Source organism: Drosophila yakuba, chromosome X, assembly GCF_016746365.2.
Source record: "Drosophila yakuba strain Tai18E2 chromosome X, Prin_Dyak_Tai18E2_2.1, whole genome shotgun sequence".
In the NCBI taxonomy this organism is placed as follows: Eukaryota; Metazoa; Arthropoda; class Insecta; order Diptera; family Drosophilidae; genus Drosophila; species Drosophila yakuba.
The window spans coordinates 21,194,968-21,220,478 of record NC_052526.2 but is presented as its reverse complement, the minus strand read 5'-3'; the positions used below and the strand labels follow the sequence as shown (position 1 = coordinate 21,220,478).

Here is a 25,511-nt window from a genome sequence, read left to right as displayed (position 1 = left end):
AATAAGAGCTTGCCATAGGTTATGTTTAAAACACTGTATATTATAACACTGTAATAATTAATAAGTATATTGGACTTAACAAAATTTCATTGTATTTGTAAATTAAAAAAATTGCATTGGTTTTTTTTGTTGAAATTTTTGTGTTTGGCTTGGGCCGGGCCGTGCTTTTTCAAAAAAAGTCGTGCGGGCGTCGTGCTTTTTTTTGGGACTAGGTTTCGTGCTTGTGAAGGGCCGGGCCTCAAAAAGTAGGCCCGCGCCCACCACCAAGCCTTTACATGATCGGGCTAATACTTTATTTAATATTGGGGATACATTTTCTGGTGAGTATCGCACTTCAGGAGCGCCTAATACGATTGCATTTAAGTTTTTGAAAGAAGAAATAACAATACCCAACGAGGCACTCGCTATATCACTTAATACTAGATCCGATAACTTAGGTGTAGTATATTGTACCGATGCTGGTATGGCTACCATTTCTCCAGTATGCATCGATCCTGAGATAAGAAGAAGGTCGATTTTCGAAAAATTACCTTACCATTTGAAATTACCATTAAGGCTAACCTTAAAGCTGTGGCACCGGGTTAAGTTCTATTTGTCCCAGTGACTGTACACTGGTACTCGGCATGGCTCGCCATGCCCTTTCTCTTAATGGAGTTCAGTACTTGGATAACGCCACTTGGCCGTACTTGCACTTGTCATCCCATGCACTATAAACCCATTCGTTAGCATAAGGGCTTTGACCAATCAAAATAAATTTAACAAAAGATACTGCCTACCTATTTATCAGGTCACATTCTAACTTAAAACAAAATTACCAATAAAACTCCGCTAAAATACACTAAAATAAAGAAATCGTTCTTTAATTATATTTTCAAAGCGAAAACAAAACTGGCGGAGTCGGTAGGATAAAAGTAAATATTCTCGCGAGTACATAAAGTAGACTTCATAAAATCACCTTGTAAAAATATTATGTCTATCAGTATCCTTGAATCATTTTCTCCTGCAATTAAGCAGATGAACTAATTTAATGGACCCCATTTTACCTAGCCCTCATTATATAAGAAGTTGATGAACTGGTCGACCTAATGGAATATAGCACAGGACTGGGAGGAATTGGGAACGAGTTCAAGAGCGAAACGCCTTCAAAGTATAGATAAAATAATTTACGTACATTTGTTAAGGAATTATGAACTGAGCTTATTAAATAATCCATCAAACACAGCTCTAGCTTAGGTGGCAAAACTACTGTTAAAGGAAATAAAAATAAGTATAAGACTAGTGAGGTTGATACGAAAAATCAGACGCGTGATCTAGACCAATGCTACACATGTCGCCAGGGATTCAGAGTATGTCAAAAAAAATCATACACTAACCCTCAAAGATATGCATAAACTGCGCCAAAAAACACCACAAAACGATGCTAGCCCAGATCTGGTCCATTACTAGCCATTTTTATATTGTTAATAATAAAAGCTTTATAAACTAAATAATAACAGCATATTCAAAAACTATGATAAGCTATGATGTTTAATTTAAATAAGATTACTTTCCTGTTGCTGACCATTTTCATATTTTTAATAATTAACGCATTCATAAGGCCATATAAGTAGCTGATAATTTTTTAAGTTCAGTTCTTCATTTAAAATGGTAAAACCAGTTTGTTAAATGATATATATCTTTTTATTATATATGGGGAAATACGATCAATAAATCATTCAATTCGCTAGTGAATATATTGATACAAAATGCCAATACCGGCGACTTCCAGCGACAGGAAGGATGGAAACAATATCATCATAGAAGGAAGAGCCCAGAACAAGGAAGCGCGCAGCAACGAAAAAAAAATGTCATTTCCATTGCACTGCGTTGCATACCAAAAATCACTTCGAGCCTGTTACGTAAGACCTGAATACCCAGAACATAGAAGCATCACGGACACGAGTATTTATACAACTCCTTGGCAGAACTACGAAAGTTATACTACTGGCCCGGGCTGTCGATGGATGTGCAAAAGATAGGAAAGGCATGTGAAGTATGCAAAGTCATACACCATCAAGAATAATCGCCCACCAATGGGAGAACAGCGAGTAACTGAACGAGCCGATCAAAGGCTCTTTATAGAGTTCATGGGACCGTATCCACGGACCAAGGCCGTTTTCATCCTCGAGAACCTATTTTCGGGAAGTCTATCCTCGGTCTATCCTACACAAATCAAAAATTGGAAAGATAGTTTTGGGAAAAGATAAAAGCAATAACCTACCTAACACTGATAATAACTGACCCCACTACCTCTTAACTTACCATTTCAGGTTCCCCCTTTGCTCAACTCAGGCTATCTCTGCTCATTACTTAAATGATAACACCCCTATAGCCAGGATAGAGTTAGGAAAAGCCTTACTAATTGAGAGATACAAAATAATTAGTCATGTAATTAACTTACAAGACTACAGCAGATGTATGGAACAATTTCATCTGACCATTAATAAATTCAACCCCGACTCCACTCTGACGGACTCCGTCACAATTTTAAAAGCCCAATTGATCCAAGCCCAAGTAAAACTCAAAGCCCTTACAAAAGCCTATACAAAAAAAAATTCTGAAATCTGACAATTTAAAAAGACAAGAAATGTTTAACAATGAAATACTCATCCGGTTCGAAAATATCACGGACCATATAAATAATGAGCAAATTTTTATAAGCCAATTCTTTGATACCTCACAAAACAAAATTTACAAACAATTAAACTTGCAAGATACCCTTCTGGTAGAAATACAATATTTAAACAGAATTAATTATAACATAGAATTATTCACTAACCACTTAAATGACTTAACAGATAGTATGCTATTGGCGAAAATAAATATAATTCCCAAGTTCATCCTAAATGAACAGGAAATAGATAAAATAAAAACAATACTGGAAAAACAAAATATCACAGTCAAGAATGAACAATATGCGATCGGCCTGCGATTACCTAATATAGACGAGGCTGCCCAGGTACGAACACTAATAGACCCGCGTTTTAAAAAGCAAACCAAAGGAGGAGACCTCCTTTTCAACGCTTGGCATGCAGAAAAACTTTTAGAAAATGAAATGACGGTCTTTAGAAACGCCTCAGATTCCCTACTTCATCCTGTAGAGCCGCCACCACCACTTCAAATCCGCCAACCCCTTTTCCAATTTGTACAAAAAAACAGCGAGGAATTGACTAAAACCTCCGTCAATGTTTTAATTTGAAGCACTCGGAGGAAAACACAGATCCCCTAGAATATTGGAAGGTAACTATACCTATTTTTACTAACCATTAGAAGAAGCTAATTGAAAGAAGGTTAATTGGTAGGGTTAGTAGTTATTAAAATAGGATTTGGGATTAAGGGTAACCTATAAGCTAGAATAAGAGAAATAAGAATGCAGGGCACCTAAAGTAAGATCCCCACACACACACCCACCCCCGCCACCACATCAGGCCCACACACACACTCACCCACCCGCGCAACAACATCTGGTCCTCAACACCCGCAACACGGGCCCAGCAACATCAACACCCGCAACACGGGCCCAACAACATCGGCAGAGCCCACAGCGGCAGAGCCACCCGACGCAACACACAACATCGGCAGAGTCAAACGACGCAACGCATAACATTACCGGCAGAGCCACCCGACGCAACGTTTTTCACCTCGTGTATAAGTATATATAAATAAAGTATTGTGAAATTATGGAACCGAAAACCGGACAGTTTTAATCCTTCATTTCCCAACTCTCCTTTCCTTCCCCCTCGAGCCCCGTTCGGGAGCGGCCCCACGCATCCCAGCCTTTTTCCTGGATGGGACAACATCTTCGCAACACCCCAGCGGCAACCCCATTTCCTACAATCTTCCCGATCTTTATATTAAAACCTTGGCCAGCAGGCCCCTTTTAGCCCGCCTGTCTCACAAATAAATATTTCTGTGAAGGATCCTGGGCTGGCTGAGTATATATCCTGGCCCGTGACTAGCAACCTTACAGGGTTAATGCTAGGATTAAGTGTTAGTATAATTATGATAGGATTTGGGATTAAGGGTAACCTCAACATCAAACCCCGCAACACCGGCGGCAAGCCCGCAACACCGCATCATCAGGCCCGCAACATAAGTGGCCAAACCCCGCAACACGGGCCCAGCAACATCGGCAGAGCCGCTGTTGAATGTTGTACAACAATTATAAAAAGATAAATTTCTAATTAAAAATAAAATACAAAGGGCATTATAACCTATATTCAAAAAAAAAAATAAAATTTTAAATAACCAAAAAACCTAAAATTTAGAAAAACATAAGGAAATTCCTAAAAAAAAAAAATCAAAGCCAAAAGCAATAGAAGAAACAAGTATTGAGCCAATGTCGCACGTTTATAAAAGTGAAGAATTTCTAAGGAGCTTATATCGACAGTCTCGATACTCCAAAAAGCCCTCAATTCCAGTGCTCAAAGGTAGAACAAGAGAGTACGCTATAGTCGAGTTCCCCGACTATCTGATACTCAGCAAATCGATAGAAATTTACAAGACTAATACAAAAATGAAAAAATATCAAAACATTTTTCCAAATTGTGGGCGTGGAAGTTTTGGGCGGTTTGTGGGCGTTAGAGTGGCCGCTGCGTCTATGTCTCTGTAGTCTGTATGCTTAATCTCAACTTTCTAGCTTTTGTAGTTCCTGAGATCTCGACGTCTTGGATAATCATAAGTATTCATAAATCGCACCGAATGCCCTAATCTGTCGGAAACGCATCCTTCTACATGTTACACACTTTTTAACTCGTAAAATAAAAGGGTAATCTAATATACGAGTAACGGGTATAAATAATTAAAAAGTAGGGTATTCCGTTTTTAGAGTGAGCGTATAAGACCTAACTAACTAACTAAATCTGCTGCATTACTTGTCCACATCCGTTTGACTTGACTTGTCATGACTTTTGATAAGCTTAAGTCTAGACTAAGCAAAGCTATGAAATACACACTTCCATTAAAGATTGATAAATAAATTTTAGTTATTTGTTGTTTTTGTAATATTTTGATTTAAAGGTTAAACTTGTAGACTACTATTGTTAATTTAACCAGTCTATTTGTATGCACGAAAGGCATAAGGTGCGAAAATAATTAACTAATTATAGGGGATAGTTTTTTAGGTGAGGACTGGGGCCAGTTAACTGTTTCTAATATTTACCACAAGAAATTGTATTCCTTTGACAAGTTACGAAAAAGTAAAAACTTGTATATATTCATAAAACATCGTAAATGAAATCCGATAGTTAGATTTACTACCTTACTTTTTGATAAATACTCTAAAGTGTAACAACAAAGTGCATGCTTAGCGTTAAAACTGTGATACAATTCGTTTGTAATTTGTTGTTTTAACGTATAACTTTGTCCCTAGATTGCATTTGCAAATCTCAAATTTTAGTCTTTGTCGCTAATCGAACTTCATACTGCGCTATTCAAAGGAACAAACGCTTCATGAATACTCAGAGTTTGGGTTAAACTTTTTCATAAAGAAAAAGCAAACCACATTTTTGAAAGTAAATTTTTTTTTACTTTCTTGATTTATAACATGTTTAACTGCGGTTTTATTACTGCGCACTTTTTTGTATTTTTTTTATCTGGTGAGTATGCCCACACAAATTTTTTTGTTTGCTTTAAAATATTTATTAAAAGGTAGGTAAAATTAAATGTGAAAAAGTATATATAAAAAAGAGTTATTTCTCAGAGGAATACAATTTAAAATAAAAATTTGCCCTTTTAAAATCGCTGAGCAAAACTTAAGCGATTCCATAAAAGAAAGAAGGATCCAACTGCTGATAGTGGCATCGATGAAAAATTAGCAAAGGAAAATAAGTTCTCTTTTAACTTGTTCTCTTGTAAAATGATACATTCTAGCTTTAATATTTTCTTAATTCTATTATCCTTTAACTGAACGAATTCTTGCTTTAGTAACCTGAGTTTGCTACTAATTGTCTGTTGTCACTAATTCTATTTCGCACTCATGTCATATCATAACGAATAAAAAAAACTTTGGCTCAGTTTGGACAATGAGTTTATTTAATTTATTAAAAAATAATCCCAAAAAAAAAAGCTTAAGCTCAAATCCTCCGAGGATTAAACAAATTTAATTAAATTAAAAAAATTTAGAAAGTAAATTTTTGTATCTTTTTAATGTGTATTTTCAGACAAATTATATATCAAATATATACAATGTAATAAAAACCAAGAACGCACTTAAAAAGTATTTTTGTCGGAAAGAGATGTTGAAGAAAGCTGTTTTTAACGAAAATAACGATACAAAAAAAACCACAAAAATTTTAAAAGAAACAATTTTTTTCTATTCTGTTTTTTGAAATACGTTTCCAAGGGAACATAGTCACAAATTAGAAATGTCTTTTAAAAAGTATTCATTAAACCTTTTTAGGAGTTACTATCCTTTTTAACTCCGCTTTACGTTTTAGTACCGACAATAATATTTTAAGAAATTAATGTTTCATACAGTTTGTTTTCTGAATATACACAACAAATTCTGAAAAAAATATTATACATGAATAAAAAGCCGGGTTTACCACAGCCCGTTGTTGGTAATTTTAATTCTACTAGCAAAATATTTTAGACAAGTCAAATTAAATTGGCGGATGGGTAACAATGCAATGATCAAGTAACAAAAACTTAATTTTGTCGAGTAAAATTAAATTTACCTGAATGCTTTAAAAATATAAAATTTATTTAAAGGTTGGAAGCTATGTTTTTAGGAGGAACCCTGCTTTCGAATTGTTGCCAATCAACTTTACAACGACTGTAAGATGTAAATGTAGAATGTAGATATAGATAATATCAAGTACTGGCTCTTGCTGATGCTGTCATGTTTTGTTATAAAAGCACGTCGAAATAAACTGGGCAATATTTTTAATTAAATTTAAGTTCTAGTCATGACTCAAAATCTGACCTGCTGGATTCACAAATCCAACAATTGGTAAAATACCCAAAAAAGTCTTGCATCAATAAACTGCCGAGCTTGTACTAAAAGTGCTGTTGCCTACTTTTCGGCCGAAATATATTTTAGCCCACAGACAAGCTACGCCACAACAATTTGAAAAATTTATAGAAATATACGTTTGAATGTCCTTCTTAGGTGATAATTCCGAATAAGATTTTTTTGTGATCGTGATTTCCTGTTAGTGGTCAAGCAGCCAATACTTAAAAACAAGCTATTTCTCAGAAATAGCCTTTTTTATTTTTTGAAGAGTCGATACCAAAAATGGTCTGATCCAATTAATATATTTTTCCATGCCTTTAATTCTTTTATAACCAAATGGTAATCTTAGAGTACATTTTTTAAATTTGTATGCTGTTTTCCGAATTTAGCGGAAATACTAACAGGGCTTCCATTATGATTATTAAAACATAAATTTGCTTACAAAGAGAATATAAAATATTTCAATGTTATGTTTGCACCAAAAAGTACCATGAAAAAATATTTTTATAAAATACATAACAATACAAATTTAAAAGATAAAAACATAACTACATTAATTAGGTTTATAAGAAAAGCTTAGAAAGTTTATTATATTAGCATTGGAAATACTGATAAATGTTTCTTCATATCCATAATAAAAATATAAATTTGAAACCTATTCTATGTGGAACCAAATATTGTTCATTGCATTAAAAGTTATCACACATGTGCCTACAATTACCAAAACCAGCTCACAAACTTCAATCGAAACCCGAAAAAACGGACTCTACAAAATTCGACACATTACCATGATATTCAAGCCAGCACAAAATATTCCCCATTAGTTATCGAAACTTCTTTCTCGCTAATTTGAAAACTCGATCAGTCAGCTAAATTTTCATAAATCTCCAATGTCCCATAAATGCAAACGCGCTGACTCCACAGATCTCCACTTGGCGCTTGTGGATATACAATTTCTTACATTACGTAAGTCACTCGAATTTGATATTTCTAAATAGCTTGTATTTTAGGCCACTATATTCTACAATACCACTGCACTGATGATTATGATTAAAAAATTATTTGACGTCATTTTCTAAACAAACAAATTAACAACAGATCTGTTTAACAGATTTCACTTGGGAAAATTTTCAATGAAGTGACCAAATAGATTCCTTAATTATTTTGTTGTACCGCCGTTAAATTGTTTTCATTCTTATTCCTTTTGTTTCTCTTTGAATTAAAATTACGCAGCATTCTTTAAAACAAATTTTTGCACAACTTCTTTAGTATTGTTTTGAATCCGCACGCGTCCGCCGTCAAAAAGCAACTGAGCGTAATGAAAAAAGGGAACCTAAAGAATGATTCTCATACACACAAAAAAAAATGTGGGGCTTGCCTGCTGGAAAAATGTATTTAAGTACTTGAAATTTAAAAATCTTTTCATGTCTCTCTCAGAAAGGAAATTAATATTGATGTGTATATGTGAATATTAATGTGTATATGTAAACATTAAATAAATGGAAACGCGATTAACATTTAAAAATTAAAATTTTGTGGTTTTAAGTTTTCTTGTGGCGAAATTAATAAACTAAGTACTATACAAACTCAATACTTTTTTAACTGTGTACGATTCCCTATTCGTGCAGACGGTATACATTTATTTCGGTCAGAAGTTTGAACCGCTAAGAAAGCCAACCCCATTGGGTATATATTCTGGCTCATCTTAAGACATCATCTTAAAGCCATGTCCGTCGGTTTTCTTAGGGTGTGCAAGTTCAGATTACTATTGACCTATATTTCTCCTAATCCTTGAAGAACAATTTATAATTTTAAAGAATTATTTTTTTTTGTATTTGTAATAGTTAAGGACTGCAAGGGTAATAAGTCTTCGGCTTACCGACGCAACATCCGTCCTCGTTTTAGATGGTGTGGTTTTTTTTTTGGGTGGACCTCAGTTAACAAAATTATACCATTTTTTTCAAACATTCGAATTGGTCCGTATTCTTAGATCTAGTTGGCTTTTATTGATCCGAGTTTGTTTCGTTTTTTACGTCAGTGGGATTTTCCGTCAGTGCAGAAACGTTTCCATTGTGAATAGTTTGGTGACTTGAACAACGAAAAATCTAATTACAAAACCGAAAAAATCAAAATGAAGCTAACCTCTTCTCCATCCACCGCAAACAGTGCGCTTTTTGTCTCTGATGAAATTCACGTAAGTGCTTTTTAATTTTTAAAAGTTAGTGCCTGCGTGTGTTGCCTGTGTCTTGTCCAGGATCGCGAGACGAGTCGATCTATCTATGGTACATATGTACGATTCCTTAAAATTTCAGAATTACCTGTTGCATTTTAAGAATCGGACGACCTTTAAATGCGTGATTACGAGCTCGTAAAACATAATTTTAGCTAAAAAATTTATATAAGCATCGGCGTGACTTTCTTTTTTACACATGTCACAATGTAAAAGGGTATACTACATTCGATAAAAAGTATGTAACGGGTAGAAGGAGCATCACTGTCCCTTGTTTTTACATCGATATTTTTAAAAACTCCAAAAGCTAGAAGTTTGATTCAGAACGTTGCCACTAACGCTCACTAGCCGCCAATAAAAACAAATTGACCAGGTCAATTTGGGATTGATAGCCCCCAAATAAATATTTTGTCATTGGTTCTTGTTTGTTTTAAATACATGCCCCCTTTTCTATTGTTGTTGGTTTTTAATCAAAGAATACTTGAAGAAACGTCAAAAATTTTGTTAACGGAGTGTGAACAACTTGCCCGCCTTGTTTTGATATCAATAGTCCGCGTTGGTGTAAAAAGGCTTTTAGTTTTATGATTTTAGGACTTCTAATATCTGATATTTGAAAATAATTCTAAATGTTCCTTCCTCATAATAGTGATCTTCATGTAATAATCGAATTCGGTACTCTCCTGCTAATTTTTATTATTTGAATAAAAGTTACTGCCCATTGCTTAGAGCTGCAGTGAAATTGCGTTTAACTTCATAGATACTTTGGTCTTAATTAAAAACAAAACTGTAACTCTGAAAATGGCGTTCCTCTTTAATAATTAAATCAACAATGCAACAGCTGATATTAAATTAAATTATAAAGTTACTGTTGAAGTCGCTATGTAAAGGCTAACACTAAATTATAAACATAGTAAATTTAATTATAAAATATAGTATAATATTAGTTAATTATGCATGTGTTATAATACAAGGCTCAGTGTGAAATCTGTTTCACAATAGCGTCATTTTTGCATCCTGTCTGCCACATCACTTAAAATACTAAATTTGTGAAATTATTTTGATCCGGGGTGGCTTTGATTTTCCCGTCAGTGCAGAAACGGTCTCACTTTCGAATAGTTTTGCGTATTGAGCAGCGGAAAATTAAATAACAATAAAGCAAAAAATCAAGATGAAGCGAAATCGTCGTCCATCCGCAGCCAACACCAAGCCATTTGTCTCGGGCGGCATTTACGTAAGAATCCTAAAATTTTTTGCGTGTGTGTATACGAATTTTTTTTTAAGACGTCACGAAGAGGTGTATTCCAAGTGAAAATGCATCACGAAAACAAGAACCATTGACTCATCCACATTTGATTTGTGAAATAACAGAGTTTCCGTTTTTATTTCTATAATTTGCAGCGCACAAAATGAAAGTGTGTGTATTCACTCCAATTGTGAACCCATTTGCAATAGCCACTAAAAGCGGGTTAATCGAAAGTGCAGACCGTTGTCCGAATTCCACCAGCATCCACAGCTCTCGATCCACAATGCACCCCAAACACCCACCCACCCATCACACCCCCCCTCTCGTACCCCACCCATTTGGTCATTCCACTCTGCTCGTGCTTTCGAACAACTAGAGATGGCCAGCACTGCGATAGTTTCACGCTGGACTTGCGGTTATCGCTAACTTTTATGGCTACTGAAAATGCATTCACCCGAAATTGTAACTAAAATTATTAGTTTTGCGTCAGATAGCAATGCCCATTCACTCCACCTAAAGTGCCCGAAACTAGCCGGCGACCATAAACTCAGCCGATGAACGAAGGATCCTCTTAACTATACCATGTTCAGTCCAAAAATATTTCGTATTCAATATGTTCCATATTAAACATTTTTTTTAAAATTTTGTAAGAACTGTTTTTACTCAGTTCTTGTTTAACAATGTAACGGCCGTGATGCTGAGATGCAAATTGAAGAAGTCGGCAAAAAATTTAATTAAATTAAAATTCTGTGCTTGACACACCAAAATTTCCGACATATAGGGTATAGAATCGCAGGATATACGTCGCTGCAGTAGAATGCATTTGTAAATAAACTAAGTCACAATGACTTAAATTATTTGTCAATTGCTTACTGTTAAGCGAATGGCTTTAGCAACAGGAGTTGTCCTTTGAATTATTTGAACTATGCACGTGGTTTTAATTAGCATAGCAATTAGCATAGACTACCAGGTTCCGGAGTCCTTGGCTGGATGCGATGACCGGAGATCCACAGTCGCTGGGCACGTGGCTCCGTTGGTGCAGAGCTTCGTTTCGGGGCACTTGGGTCGCAGGAATGGCCATGGCTAGTTCCTGAACTATGGTTTTTAGTAGACCAGCCGACCAGCCTAACGCTTCCGGGTAACTTGACGACTTGATGGTTTCCGTTGGCCAGCGAGTCTCTTTTTTGTTGACCCACTGGACTAGCCCGCTGCAAGTGATTTTGTCCGGGGGAACCTGGCGAAACCCGTTGCCATCGCCAACTAATAAGCTAATGAAACTCTTTTGCAAACGCAGAATCCCAATGCCACCGCCAAGCCTTTGATCCAACAGCCGTTGCAGATCGTCCATGTCCAGGAGCAGGAGGCTCTTCCGGTGGCTGAATTTCAGGCACCGGCTGCCCCGGTGGCTGTTCAGTCGCCACCGGCTCCTGTCCCCGTTCAAGTGGCGACCCCGGCCGCCCAGCAGAGGAATCCGGATGCGGTCGCCATCGTCCACAAGCTGCCCTTGCCAATCATCGTCAAGGAGGAGCCGATGTCTGTAGACGAGGGAGAGCCCATCGACATCGTAGAGGACAATATCAATGCCAGCGGCACCGGGGGCAAGATCCCATTTAAAAAGATCTTCCAAAAGCGCAAGAAGTCGTCTGGTAAGCGTGGAAACTTTTGGTCGCTCAGATTTCCCAGTTTTTCACACACACACGAATTACTAGACAGTTAATGAGGTAGTGGATGGAAGCGAACCGTGTTAACATTTTTGTAGGCGGGACAGAAAATACTAATAATAGTACTCAAAACAATACTTCCTTTAAATAGTAATTTGATTGGCATGCCTACAAAAACCTGTTCTCTATATCATAATTATTCTTTATTTACTCGATCATAGAACGCACTCGGGATAAGAAGCTGCGACAGAACCGCCAACTGCGCAAGTCCATGCTGCCCAAGAACGCTTTGATGGCCCTTAACGAGGTGAAGGGCGTGACCATCAGCGATTTCACCATCGACAGCAATCCCGACGGCGGGTTCACCGCCGTTGTCACTGTAAATTCCAATCAGTACGAGGGAAAGGGTCTCTCAAAGATGACAGCCAAGAACGCGGCCTGCGAGAAGGCTTGGCGCGACTTCATAATTGCAAAGATGACCCCCAAGCCGCCCCGTGTTCAGCACAGTGAAGTCAACGGGGATACAAACGAGGATGAGGCCGATGCACCGGAGGATGATCTGCCCATGTTGAATCTGGCCTCGTTTGCCATTTACAAGCTGTTCGCAGAGTGGGAGCGTGAGGGCTATGTCGTGCCCGAAATGCACCCTTCGGCCAATGCTGCTCAACAGGCCGGAGGGGATGCCGGAACTCCTGTTCCCGCATTGCCGAAGGAGCCAAAGAAGCCGCCAGTGCGGACCGAGCTGCCCTCTGGCTGGGAGACCATGCACCCGGCCACCATTCTCTGCATTGTAGGCCTGCCCACCTCACCATACACACAGTTACTTATCAATTACTCAATTACTCTGCAGATGCGTCCGGGACTCAACTACGTGGACTACGGGTCATCTGGCGACAAGCCAAACGTCATGCAGCATCTGGGGATCACGGTGGACAACCAGGAGTTCCAAGCCAACGGAAGATCCAAGAAGATCGCCCGTCGCAACGTGGCCGTGGAAGTGTGCAACTCTCTGTTCGGCACCAACTTCACCTACAGCGACACAGCTTAAGACACCAACTGTAGTACACACACACACACGAATGCCTCCCTTAACGGCCAGCAATCCGAAGATTGTGACCCTGACGTCAAATGCGCAACTTTGTTAAGAATTCCTTTTTTGTGAAGATGAAGAGGCATATTAAACAATAGGTATTTTCCATTATAGTTTGCATTTGGGTCAGATCTTACTTGCGAATTCCTTAGGCATTAGCTTAAGTATATGCAGTGGGTCACAGCCTTTTTCAACCAGTGGTAAACTAAAACTGTAAGAGTCTATGAAAGAAGAACTAAAATTATCCAAATAACGCAGGATTCTTTGTAAATGTTGAACATTTGTGACCCACTGCAGAATTGGAACACTTTTTGGTGGCAGATTGGATATCAAATATTAATTATGCTTCCCAGATAATTAATTTTTTTTACGTTAACTAGATTAAGAAATATAATTATTTTAATTACATCAATAAAAGTATTAAATATAAAAATTTAGAATACATTTTGATTTCTTGTGCTCATATTTGGGAATATTTGTACAATGTTTTCTATTACTATGAGTTTAGAAAGCTTTAAATAAAAAAAGGTTAATAAAACGACAAACAGTTAATAATTGCCCTGCTGCATTTCCCTGGGTGTAATCCACGAAGTGGTTTCACATTATATAACAATACACAACAAAATTTTCTCAGTGTGCGGAGGCAGGGTTTGAGTCCGTGCTAGTAAGGTATTCCGTTTCTCCACCACAAACTGTATTTCAGCACCCTGTGACCAGCGTTGCCAGTCCGTCAGTGCCAGCTGATTTTTCGTTAGTTTTCATTATCAAACGCAAAAGCGAAGGAAATGTCGAAATTTCTGTCCCAAGCGGCCCTAAATACGCTGCGAAACACGCGCCTGGGGTCACGGCAACTGTAAGTAGTTCACGATCACCCGGTGCCCACCGGAGTAACCCTTTGCTGCTGTTGTCCAGGGTGCGCAGTTTTGCGGGCATCGCCTCCACGCGTAACCATAGCGAGCCGGCTCGCCAGGAAGAGGTATATGGACAGGCTCGCGGACGCAGCCTCCTGCAGATGCGCATGCCGGTGGCGGGCAGGAGGAGCATGTTCATCCAGACGCAGGACACTCCGAATCCGGACAGCTTGAAGTTTCTGCCCGGCGTGGACGTCCTGGGAAAGGGAAACACGTACGACTTTCCCAACGGAACCACCGCACACAGCAGTCCTTTGGGTAAGTGTGGATCCAGGAGTTCCTGCCTGGGTATAGCCAGTTATCGGTTCTCGTTTGGCCGCAAAGATCAATTCTTCCGAAAGTCCATCCGCGAAAAAGGTGTCCTGGTTGCATCCAAAATAGGCAGTTGACACTTGTTACCAGCTTCTTGCAGTTTCCTCCACGTCGCAATGGGGTGACTTTCTTGTCCACGCTCTTGCCTGTGTTAGAATGTATATTGTGTTGGAATTATGTTGCCATATATATGTACGTAGATATGTTATGTTGTAAGAGAGCGCAATATCTACAAAGGAGAAGTGAAGTGGCGCTCTTTAAGGCCTTAATCACAAGGCTTTAATCACAAGGACTTACATTTAAGTATACAAACCTTTCACTAGTTTGTATTAACTTGCCATTGAAATAGTTTTGGTTGAGTACGGCAGTAATTTTTCATGTGGAATATTTAAAATGTTGTTATAATAATTATCTAAGATTAACCGAGGGATACCAAATAATGAAACCAACATAATTTTGTTGGATGCTGAAGAATATATTTACATAAAATGTAAGTTATAGAAAATTACATTTTCTGTGACGAAAAACTACTCTTAAGTCAACTATGCCTATATTGTGTTTTATTTATTAAGTTCCTCGCTGTTTACTAATTCTAATTGATAATAACATGCTTTCACTGACGATAATCCATCCATTAGAACTTATAATGCATAATGTAGAATTCATAACTAGAATACCACAATTACCTTTCCCGATTTGAAGGTCAAACAGCACTTTGAAGTACAACTTTTTACCCTATTTTTGAGTGTTTAGATGCATACTTTGGAAATATTTTTCAATATATGCAATAGTTATTTCGCACTCTTCTGTTAGCTTCATAAGAAACCATTTCATTACTATAATACTTGGGCTTTTGTGAACCCACTCTTTGAAGTCTCCCCAAGGTGTTCCGTCTCTATCTAATTAATGCGCGGAGCCGACACAGATAGTAGAAGCTCTCCAGATTCTGAATGGTTAGATATTCTTGAAGATCAAGCATTTTTCCCTTCAATTATTTGCAACATCTACATTTTGGTTAGAGTCACAAGAATAAAAATGGGAAAAAAAGGCCAACCGACTTTATTTAATATCATGTAGTCACAGAAGAAGTTTTAGCTTTATTTGCATTTATCTCTGGATAATACTAAACTGTGCTCTAATCAATTTCCAGCCAAATTGCTGTTTCGCGTGGAAGGCGTTAAGGGCGTGTTCTTCGGCGCCGACTTCGTCACCATCTCGAAGCAGGAAGGCGCCGAGTGGAGCCTGATCAAGCCAGAGGTGTTTGCCGTTATAATGGACTTTTTTGCCAGCGGCCTGCCCGTCCTCCACGATGCGCAGCCCAATGCGGACACAGAGATCCTCGAGGACGACGACGAAACGGTGATGATGATCAAGGAGCTACTCGACACGCGCATCCGGCCCACAGTCCAGGAGGACGGCGGCGACATCGTCTTCATGGGCTACGAGGCCGGCGTCGTCAAGCTAAAGATGCAGGGCTCCTGCTCCTCCTGTCCCAGCTCCATTGTGACGCTTAAGAACGGCGTGCAGAACATGCTGCAGTTCTACATCCCAGAGGTGGAGTCCGTTGAGCAGGTCTTTGACGAGGCGGACAGGATGGTCGACAGCGAGTTCGAGCGGTTCGAAAAGAACCTCAAGACGCTCAAGCAGCAGGAGCCCAGTGGCGGCGGTCCCCAATAGGGGGAGTCATTTTAGTTTCCCTGTTTACGTTGGTAATTCTCTAGTGAAAGCAATAGTTGTATACATAACGTACATGTAGTTGATTGTTTAAATAAATCTACGGCTTTAAGCTTAACTGTTAGTGCATTGAACTGATGTACAGAAATTTAATTTTAGCTTTGATCTGTTGTCACGTAAAAAAGTTACTCTCAATAGCAGGACAATTTGCAAACATTAAAGGCAAACAAACACCTAATGAAATTTGTTTGTGCAAATCTAAATTTATAAATATTTAACTAGACCTTTTTAAGAAATGCATACAAATGTAATTGCCTTAATATACTTCTTTAATGGCACATATTTGCAGAACTATCTGTTGTTTAGTCGATAAAGAAGAAACACATTTATTAATTGGTAATCAGGCATTGAAAAAAAGGGATTTCTGACTTTACAAAGACGTCCCACCATGAATATCTGGAATAAGGCATTCAATACCAATAAATTCAGAATTCTTCTGTTTTCCGCCTTGGCCTTCCAGTTCCAGCTAATCAAGTAAAGGCCACCAGCCTAATTAATTCCGCACTAGGCAAGGTCAATAATTCGATGAATAACTTACCGGGCTCTGCGACCCAGTTTGACCCCCATTGGCAAGTGGGTCAATAACCCGTGTCATTGCCATCGATTCCACAACCCGTTGGAGGGAAGCATTGCCAGGCGATTCCGCTGCCAGGCTACCGAGTTTAATCGATAAGCTCCCCAGAGAACCCAGAGAAGAACCCTCCAAGGGCTGGGGCTCAGGACCATTCCATCCACAGCCGCAGGACCGAGCAGACCCGTAGTAAACAGATCTCCGAGGAAGAAGCGAGGAAGCGGGTAATACATACATACACCGAGTCCGTCGACCAATGCTCTGCTGGGCCAACGAGGATCACTTTCTGAGCCAGCGCTACCCGAATCCGCAGCAAAAGGCGCCCGAAACGCTCAAGAACCTACTGTTGCGATCCAGCGTACCGATAGTGAGTGCTCCGAATCCCGAGTGGGACACCCAATTCGCCGGCACCATGGCACCGCTCAAGGGGCAGGAGGTGCTCAAGTTCCACAAGCACTCATACCTCGAGAACCGCATCTTTGATCACCGCCTAGTGAAGGACAACCTGCTGGACAAGTGGCCCACCGCCGACATGAACGAGTACAACGAGCGCAAGGACCACCGCAACCTCATGGAGTCCTATGTACCATTAACCCATACCACTAACCCATACCATCTAGCATTGCACCTAGCTTCGTATCTTGGCTTCCATCTACCACAGTAGCACGGAGTAGTGAAGCACCTAGCCAAGATGTAGCTGCTTTTCGAAGATGGATCTTTGGAATATCGTGAAGTAGATGGGCACCTAGCAAGCACCTCTAGATGTCTGCTTCCTGTGTGAAGGACTATCTCGCATCACCCAATCACCCAAATCATCCTATCTCTTTATATTCCATATATGTATACACCGCTTGAGCTAGAGTCATGTCACACCATGCATCATAATTTAATGTCACCAAATAAGTTTAATTTCTGTTGCGATTAAGTTTGGAAAGGGATTCGAAGTTGCTGCAGACAACTTCCTACTTATCTGTTGTCAAATCGATCCGATCTACTTCCATTGCTCCATAAGCAATCGGAGTAGGCCCTTTCTGAACGCGGCGCCCTGTCACCTGGTCCCAAACAGGGATTGGATCAGTTTTTTCTCTCCTCCAAAGGGAACGTATCTGTGCTCTGTGCTTTCTGAAATCATTCGTTTAATCCGAGCACCCAGTCCAAATTCCAAGTGGCACAAATTACTAGTACTCCAATATCCTAACGATTTGATTCAAACCCGAAACCGAAACCCAAACCGAAACCGAAACCAAAACCTCTGACTACGATGAGTCACAATGGTGCTGGTGGCGGAGCCGGTGGATCGGGCATCCCACAAACCACGGTCATGTATTCCCAATTGCAGCCATGGAGCCAGGCGGGCGCTCCGCCCTGCATGGAGCCCGTCATGGGACCCTCGATCCCGCCGAGAGTTGGCGCCGCCTACGAGACGCCCACGAAGCACCCGTGGCGCCCGGCGATGGCCTATGAGCTCATCCAGGTGAAGCACCTGCCCGAGCAGCCGGTGACCAACCAGCTGACCAAGCAGTGCTTCCTGCCCAAGGGCATGAAGACGGACGGCATGATATTCCCCAACCTGGTCACCGGATTCGATCGCAATCCGCAGCACGCCGCCCGGGCTGCCCTCTACACGAGGTACACCAGCAACGAGTGGTACAACAACAACATGACCAAGTATTCCGAGTCCAACATGAATCGGTAAGTGGCCGCCAGCTCCTTATTTGATTTCGTACCAACCCGATGATTCATCGTGTCTTTCAGCAACCTCTCGGAGCGCATGCGGAGTGACGCAGTGCGTCTGATGCGAGAGACGGACGAGAAGGCCACCTCGGGCCAAAGGGACGCCGGCCGAAGGCTGGGCGAGCGCATCACCGACCTGACCTTCTGGCGCAACGAGTTGAACGCGGAGCTGGAGAAGCTGATCGCCGAGATGTCGGACATCAATGAGCTGCAGCGGCAGTGCGGCAAGGCGCTCCTCGACCTGGAGATACCGTTGCACATCGCCCAGGAGTGCCTCTTCCACCGGGAGTCGCGCCAGGGCACGGAGAAGGTGCATGACATCGTGGAGAAGGCCCTCCTCGTGGAGATCAACAACCTGAGGAACTCCCGCGACCGCCTGGGCGGACTGCACGAGAAGATCTCGAAGCAGGCCCTCGACTGCCGCGGCGCCCAACATCTTCTTGAGGACGACGTGTCCCACAAGGAGTCCTCGCTCGGCATCGACTCCATGTGCCACCAGCTGAACAACCACAGTCGCGGCATCACCTACTACGGCGGCATCGAGAAGTTCGATCCCTCGGTCAGCACCCAGGAGTCCTGGGCTCAGGCCAGCAGCGAGCACGTCCGCCGGTGAGTTTCGAAACGAGATGGGATCTCTCCCCTTAGTCATGTGCCTCGCCTATCAAGTACCCTCTACTCAACATAAGAAAGTAGCTCCCCCTAGCGGTGTTCCATATTTAGACTTGTAAAAATAATTTATAGTAGTGTGAAGGCTTCCTCCATGTACATATATCCTTTTACTCAGCAGATAGAAAACATAATTCTAATTGGCAATCCCTTGCATCCACAGTTCTCAGGCGGAGCGGGCTAAGCTCTCCCAGCTGCGGAGCGATGCCCAGAGCGTGGTCAACGCGGTGGCCACCACCGTGTGGGACTTCTGGAGCAACACGAACAACGCCTTCGATCGCCGCTCCCAGGAGATGGCCGAGGCGAAGAACCGGGTGCAGCTGCACCTGCAGAAGGTCCAGCAGGAGCTCTTCGACATGGAGAAGCACCTCTTCCTGCTGCAGAAGGCCATCCAGGACAAGTCCGGCCCGCTGAAGGTGGCCCAGACGCGTCTGGAGGCCCGCTCCCATCGGGAGGGCGTCGAGCTGTGCAAGGACTACGCCCAGGATCGCCTCGTTCAGGAGGTGCAGGACATCCAGGGCGCCGTGGAGACGCTGCACCACAAGCTGATGGAGGCGGAGGCCACCCACCAGGGTCTCCTCAAGACGCGCTGCACTCTGGAAGTGGATCTGCGGAACAAGGTCAATGCCCTGTTCATAGACCGAGAGAAGTGCATGAGCCTGCGGCGCTCCTTCCCGGTCAGCAATCTGATCAAGTACTGAACAGGACCGGAACAGGACGACGGGCTCTGGACTCTGGTCTCTGGACTCTGGACTCCGCACTCCCACTCGCTTTTCCGCCACCCACGTCGTAGTCTGTTCGCATTAAGTTGGCTTTTGTGTGTCCACTTCTAGTAGCAAACTGATGTCTCTTTTTTTTAATGGCAAATATCTCCAGATATACTGTCGAAAAGTACAATAAGTACAACCGATTTGGAAATTTTAGGAGCAAGCATACAAATAAATCTATTATCTTACGTGTACGTGGCTGTTGCTCGTTTCATGGATTAAATGCTCATACTCGTTTATTCGCTTATAGATTTCATATAAATATACATATAACGTTTAGGATTTGGTTGCCACTTTCATACCTTCATCTCACTACACTCGCACTCCATTTAGCTGAGTAATCGGTATCAGGTAGTCGAGTAGCTCGCTTATAGCGTCCTTTCATTCGAACAAAGTGATAAATTGTCAATTTTTCTATCATTCGAACTCAGCCTGTAACTTAAACAAAGGGAATTAATTGTAACTTATTTATGTTGGCACAAATTGCGAAAGTAAGGATGAAAATGGCACCGTGGAACCGTAGAAATTCCCTATTCAGTGTGCTTCTCGAGTTTTCAGCTTCCTTTATTGATTATCGAAGTTGTTAAGCTCGAAGCTTCCATTCCTAGAACTTTAATCATCAGTTCTTCGTGTTAAATATTATTTACATTTGTACATATTGTTCATATGTATGTACCTGTTAAAATAGCTTCACCGCCCAAGAAAAAACTCTGAACATCTAAATTTTTTTGAATTGGCGCCTAAAATTAACACTAATAGTGGGGTTTGTGTATCTGCTAACTTTGGTATTATAGTGCGTACTTCAGCGAATGTAGTGCATATTTAAACAGCCGAGCGACGGTCACACTGCTGTGTCCTCTGCAAAATTTTTAATAAAAGTTATTAACCAGAATTCAAACGACGGCGAGCTGTTTAAAACTAAAAGGTTTGCAATTCCACGAAAACTAATGCACGGGCCAATGTTTCACTGGCTCCTCGAATCTCCCGAAAGTGCAGTGTCAGCGGAAAGTGCATTAATAACCGGCGGCATATTTTTACGACCATAATCCAAACTTTTCCCTGCAAATCAGCTGCAACACAGACATACCAACACCATCTGTTTCTTCACCGCAAGTGCGCATATCCCCCGCCAGGGGTGAATTAGAGGGTAATCCGCAGCCCAGCTGCAGCAAGCTGCATTTTCCGACCATTTTCGCCTAACGATTCCGTCGTACTTTCTGGGCCGCGACTGACGTGTACATTAAGTTTGCAGCTGTGGTGCCCCCACACACACACACACTCGCGCGCGATTGTAAGCCTTTCATTTGTGTGTGTGTGAGTAATGTAAAAGCGAAGCCACAGGATCGATTACCCTGTACTTTACAGTTACCGTTACCATTACTACTGTAGTAGGCCGCCTCGTAGAGAGCAAAATAAGTAATAGTAATAATAGTAAATACCTAATTTGTAAATCGCTCGAGTCAGCACAGCACTAGCAGTGTGTAATAATAATATATTTTTTCAGCTCTTCAGGTTGAAATCCAGGACAATCCGCCATGCGATTCGCTCTGGCCACCGTGGCCATCATCTGGGCTCTTTTCGTCCTGGCCGACGGAGTGGATCCCGGGAACTTCAAGACCTGCGAGCAGAGCAGTTTTTGCCGGTGAGTTTGGCTGCGTCCATGATGGGTAACTACTTGAACTGCGTAGGTACGGGTTACGGGTTTGGCCATTAATTTTTTATTATACATTCTTAATTCTGGGGATCAGCACTTCATTTTATAGAGAGTTATTCCTCACTCTAAAAGCCATACATATGTAAGTGCTTCTTTTCTTTGGAACTATTTCATGGCATCTCCTATTTCCTGGGGTTTTTTTTAAAGCATTTTCATCTATTTTCAAAACTTTAATGAAAACCGATAAAATCCCAGAACCACCTAGCTTCCAAGTCTTGCTATTTTAGTCCTTAAAATACAGTTTAAAATTTGTAATGTCCACTTAAAGAGGAAGTGTTTTTTGTAGTTTTATAACGTTTAAACCTTTAGTTAGCTGCAAATATAATTAGATCTAATTAAATCACATTTTTTTTGGTATGTCGAGGGTAAACAACATTAAAAGCAACTCTTATATCTGTTCATAAGAGCAAAATTATTTGATGGTGATATAAATTATGGTTTTCAGACGCTCCCGGAAGATTCAGGGATCAGGCAGCAAGTACGCTTTAATTCCCGGCACCTTGAACACCTATGCGGATTCGTTGACCGCTGATCTCGTAAACAAGGAGAACCATCACCAGTTCGCCTTTAAGCTAGAGGCTCTGGAGGGCAGCACCTTCCGCCTGCAGATCGATGAGAAGCAGCCACTCCGACCACGATATCGCGTCGAGCACGCCCTAAAGGGCCCAACCAAGGCCGGACGCATTCGTGTCCAGCGGGAAACAGATGGAGAGATCGTTATCACATCGGAGAAAAACAAGGCTGTGATCCACGGAGACCCGTTCCGGATCGATTTCTTTGAGAACGACGTGCTGGTGGTCTCGGTGAATGCCAAGAACTGGTTGTACTTCGAGCATCTGCGGCAAAAGGCCCAGGAACAGACTCCCCAGCCGGCCGAATTCGAGAACCAGCAGGAGCAGGATGCCGCTGTGGAAACTCCCAAAGCAGCAGATACCATCGATGATCCTGGTGCATGGGAGGAAAACTTTAAATCACACCACGACTCCAAGCCCTACGGTCCAGAGGCTGTGGCTTTGGACTTCTCGTTCCCCGCAGCCGAGGTTCTATTCGGTATTCCAGAGCACGCAGACAGCTTCATACTAAAGTCCACCTCGGGCACGGATCCGTATCGCCTTTACAACCTGGATGTGTTCGAATACATTGTGGACAGCAAGATGGCCCTGTATGGCTCAGTGCCGGTGATCTATGGCCATGGGTGAGTTATCTTTGGATTCTTCCTGCTTTAATAGAAAGACTTTATACTTAATAGCTTAAAATCTGGCTTATAGCCTGCTGATTGTCCATATACGCTATACACCCTATATATATTTCTTTGGAAACCCAATGATTGTACAATGAGTTTTAATATCTTTCAGACCGCAACGCACTGCAGGCGTTTACTGGCAGAATGCTGCCGAAACCTGGGTCGACATTCAAACCTCGGAGACCAATGTTGTATCTTCGCTGGTAAATTTTGTATCCGGCTCGCGGAAGTCCCCTCCGCCGGCTGCCCACTTCATGTCGGAGTCGGGCATCGTGGACGCCTTCATCATGCTGGGTCCCAAGCCCATAGACACTTTTAAGCAGTACGCTGCTCTGACTGGAACGCACGAGCTGCCTCAGTTATTTTCTCTTGCCTACCACCAGAGCCGCTGGAACTACAACGATGAGAGGGATGTGACCTCCGTGTCAGCGAAATTCGACGAGCACAACATACCCATGGACACCATGTGGTTGGACATAGAGTATACAGATGGCAAGCGCTACTTCACCTGGGACAAGTTCAAGTTCCCGCAGCCGCTGTCGATGATCAAGAACCTTACAGAGCTGGGTCGCCACTTGGTGGTGATAATCGACCCGCACATCAAGCGGGATAACAACTACTTCTTCCATCGGGACTGCACGGATCGTGGCTACTATGTGAAAACGCACGAGGGCAATGACTACGAGGGCTGGTGCTGGCCGGGAGCGGCTAGTTATCCGGATTTCTTCAATCCAGTGGTCAGAGAGTACTACGCCAGCCAGTACGCTTTAGACAAGTTCCAAACGGTCACCGCAGATGTGATGTTGTGGAACGACATGAACGAGCCGTCGGTATTCAACGGCCCTGAGATCACGGCGCCCAAGGACTTGATCCACTATGGCAACTGGGAGCACCGCGACGTGCACAATTTGTACGGTCACATGCACTTGATGGGCACCTTTGCGGGCCTGCAGCAGCGCGATCCCAACCAGCGGCCCTTTATCCTCACACGGGCACACTTTGCTGGGTCCCAGCGCTATGCTGCCATTTGGACGGGTGACAACTTTGCGGACTGGTCGCATCTACAGCACTCAGTCAAGATGTGTCTCACAGAGGCGGTGGCCGGCTTCTCCTTTTGCGGTGCCGATGTAGGCGGCTTCTTTGGAAATCCAGATACCGAGCTGTTAGGGCGCTGGTACCAAACCGGTATCTTCCTGCCCTTTTTCCGGGCTCATGCGCACATCGACACTAAGCGACGGGAGCCATGGCTCTTCCCAGAACGCACTCGCCAGGTGATCCAAAGTGCTGTGCTCAAGCGTTATTCATATCTGCCCCTGTGGTACACCGCATTCTACGAGCTGGAGCTGACTGGAGAGCCAGTAATTCGCCCATTATTAGCCCACTACCCATTGGATAAGGAGGCCTTCGGCGTTGACAGCCAGCTGCTGGTGCAAGATCGCCTGCTTGTAAGACCCGTCATGCAGCAGGGCGTTAGCAAGGTGGACGTGTACTTCCCAGCAATTGATGACAAAAAGAACGGCGACTGGTGGTACGATGTGGATACTTATCAGCGCCAGGAACGATCCGGCTATGTGTCGGTTCCTGTAGATGATCTTAAGGTGAGAGCTGTTATTCTGTTTTCGAAAACGTGAATCACGTGAATTATGTTTTACGCTTTTTACCCTGCTTACAGATCCCCGTTTGGCAGCGTGGTGGCAGTATTGTTCCGAAGAAGGAGCGACAGCGTCGCGCTTCAACCTTGATGCTGCACGATCCTTACACACTCATTATCTGCTTAGACCGACAGGGCAAGGCATCCGGTTCCCTCTACCTGGACGATGAGAAGTCCTACGCGTACCGCCAGGGGCAGCGCATCCACGTGAACTACGAGTTCGCCAACGACCAACTGGTCAATAGCTTCGTTGGCAAGCCCAAGTACAAGTCCCTGGCTTGGATCGAGCGTATTGTGATCGCCGGACTTGAGAAGGTGCCCAGCAGCGCCACCATCACGGTGAATGGTGTTAGCCAGCAGTTGGAGGTGCTCCAGCATGATAACACCGTCGTCGTGCGCAAGCCGGGCGTCAAGATGGACGTCGACTTCGCCATTAAACTCAACTTTGCGTAGTCTGTAGCCGCAACATGCGCCACGTATTAAATTTCGATAAAATATTTTAATAGTGTACACCTTTAAAATTGCTATTAAATGTTTTAAGCATCCCCAACCCTCCCATTCAAGGAAAAATCAAGTCATAGATTCCCCAACTGCCTTCGATTAGTATCCCCTGTCCCTGTTCTGCAATTCCAGCAATTCAACATTCGGAGAGTGCAACTCAAGTTGAACGTAATGTGTCAATAAATATACCATTTTTTGTGTACAAACAATTTTTTATTGGTAAAATAATTACCCAACTGTAAAATAGCAGTAAGCACAGCGCCATATAAAGTGTATATTCTTGATCAGCTGAGTCAACACAGCCTTCTGCTTATAAGCAAACTAGTCCCTCAGATTTAAAGATCTGCTTGAATCTTTTCAAAAAGTCTTCTTTCTATTGCAGGTTGCATACAAGTCTTTATGCTAAAAGTATATCATAAATCGGACAATGACTATCTAATTAATGGAAAATAAAGGTTGCCTCATAAAGCGTTCTATTTCGGAATAAAT

The 25,511-nt window shown here is 42.1% G+C and overlaps 4 protein-coding genes across 7 annotated transcripts; all 4 read left to right on the top strand.

The window, feature by feature from the left end:
* The first annotated feature begins 10,301 nt into the window (after positions 1 to 10,301).
* On the top strand, positions 10,302 to 13,331 carry LOC6526197 (double-stranded RNA-specific editase 1). Of its 3 annotated transcripts, XM_039370206.1 has the most exons (5): positions 10,319 to 10,455; positions 10,623 to 10,638; positions 11,576 to 12,113; positions 12,350 to 12,918; positions 12,979 to 13,331. In XM_039370206.1, the coding sequence occupies exons 3-5, from the start codon at positions 11,999 to 12,001 to the stop codon at positions 13,174 to 13,176; spliced, it is 882 nt and encodes a 293-aa protein (XP_039226140.1). In that variant the 5' UTR covers positions 10,319 to 10,455; positions 10,623 to 10,638; positions 11,576 to 11,998; the 3' UTR covers positions 13,177 to 13,331. The 3 variants fall into 3 exon arrangements, with proteins under 3 accessions (XP_015046681.1, XP_039226139.1, XP_039226140.1); XM_015191195.2 differs by lacking the exon at positions 10,623 to 10,638 and having other exon boundaries at positions 10,302 to 10,455; positions 11,762 to 12,113; XM_039370205.2 differs by having other exon boundaries at positions 10,310 to 10,455; positions 10,623 to 12,113.
* Positions 13,332 to 13,913: 582 nt separating this feature from the next.
* LOC6526196 (NFU1 iron-sulfur cluster scaffold homolog, mitochondrial) lies at positions 13,914 to 16,268 on the top strand. The gene is made up of 3 exons (XM_002101969.3): positions 13,914 to 14,071; positions 14,131 to 14,387; positions 15,592 to 16,268. The coding sequence occupies exons 1-3, from the start codon at positions 14,004 to 14,006 to the stop codon at positions 16,116 to 16,118; spliced, it is 852 nt and encodes a 283-aa protein (XP_002102005.1). The 5' UTR covers positions 13,914 to 14,003; the 3' UTR covers positions 16,119 to 16,268.
* Positions 16,269 to 17,799: 1,531 nt separating this feature from the next.
* On the top strand, positions 17,800 to 20,107 carry LOC6526195 (tektin-3). Its single transcript, XM_002101968.3, has 3 exons — positions 17,800 to 18,438; positions 18,502 to 19,089; positions 19,310 to 20,107. The coding sequence occupies exons 1-3, from the start codon at positions 18,008 to 18,010 to the stop codon at positions 19,845 to 19,847; spliced, it is 1,557 nt and encodes a 518-aa protein (XP_002102004.2). The 5' UTR covers positions 17,800 to 18,007; the 3' UTR covers positions 19,848 to 20,107.
* Positions 20,108 to 20,699: 592 nt separating this feature from the next.
* On the top strand, positions 20,700 to 25,224 carry LOC6526194 (neutral alpha-glucosidase AB). Of its 2 annotated transcripts, none has more exons than XM_015191194.3 (5): positions 20,700 to 20,838; positions 21,418 to 21,555; positions 22,073 to 22,822; positions 22,983 to 24,468; positions 24,543 to 25,224. In XM_015191194.3, exons 2-5 carry the CDS (start codon positions 21,449 to 21,451, stop codon positions 24,972 to 24,974), a joined length of 2,775 nt encoding a protein of 924 aa, XP_015046680.1. In that variant the 5' UTR covers positions 20,700 to 20,838; positions 21,418 to 21,448; the 3' UTR covers positions 24,975 to 25,224. The 2 variants fall into 2 exon arrangements, with proteins under 2 accessions (XP_015046680.1, XP_002102003.1); XM_002101967.4 differs by lacking the exon at positions 20,700 to 20,838 and adding an exon at positions 21,182 to 21,329.
* Positions 25,225 to 25,511: the final 287 nt, after the last annotated feature.

Bases quoted from the DNA above. Each gene is read 5' to 3' on its own strand.
- LOC6526197 (XM_015191195.2), top strand. From the start codon at position 10,393: ATGAAGCGAAATCGTCGTCCATCCGCAGCCAACACCAAGCCATTTGTC. The intron at 10,456-11,761 runs GTAAGAATCCTA...TTGCAAACGCAG, and splicing joins TTGTCTCGGGCGGCATTTAC to AATCCCAATGCCACCGCCAA. The intron at 12,919-12,978 runs GTAGGCCTGCCC...ATTACTCTGCAG, and splicing joins CGGCCACCATTCTCTGCATT to ATGCGTCCGGGACTCAACTA.
- LOC6526196 (XM_002101969.3), top strand. From the start codon at position 14,004: ATGTCGAAATTTCTGTCCCAAGCGGCCCTAAATACGCTGCGAAACACG. The intron at 14,072-14,130 runs GTAAGTAGTTCA...GCTGTTGTCCAG, and splicing joins CGCCTGGGGTCACGGCAACT to GGTGCGCAGTTTTGCGGGCA. The intron at 14,388-15,591 runs GTAAGTGTGGAT...ATCAATTTCCAG, and splicing joins CGCACACAGCAGTCCTTTGG to CCAAATTGCTGTTTCGCGTG.
- LOC6526195 (XM_002101968.3), top strand. From the start codon at position 18,008: ATGAGTCACAATGGTGCTGGTGGCGGAGCCGGTGGATCGGGCATCCCA. The intron at 18,439-18,501 runs GTAAGTGGCCGC...CGTGTCTTTCAG, and splicing joins TCCGAGTCCAACATGAATCG to CAACCTCTCGGAGCGCATGC. The intron at 19,090-19,309 runs GTGAGTTTCGAA...TTGCATCCACAG, and splicing joins AGCAGCGAGCACGTCCGCCG to TTCTCAGGCGGAGCGGGCTA.
- LOC6526194 (XM_015191194.3), top strand. From the start codon at position 21,449: ATGCGATTCGCTCTGGCCACCGTGGCCATCATCTGGGCTCTTTTCGTC. The intron at 21,556-22,072 runs GTGAGTTTGGCT...TATGGTTTTCAG, and splicing joins GAGCAGAGCAGTTTTTGCCG to ACGCTCCCGGAAGATTCAGG. The intron at 22,823-22,982 runs GTGAGTTATCTT...AATATCTTTCAG, and splicing joins CCGGTGATCTATGGCCATGG to ACCGCAACGCACTGCAGGCG.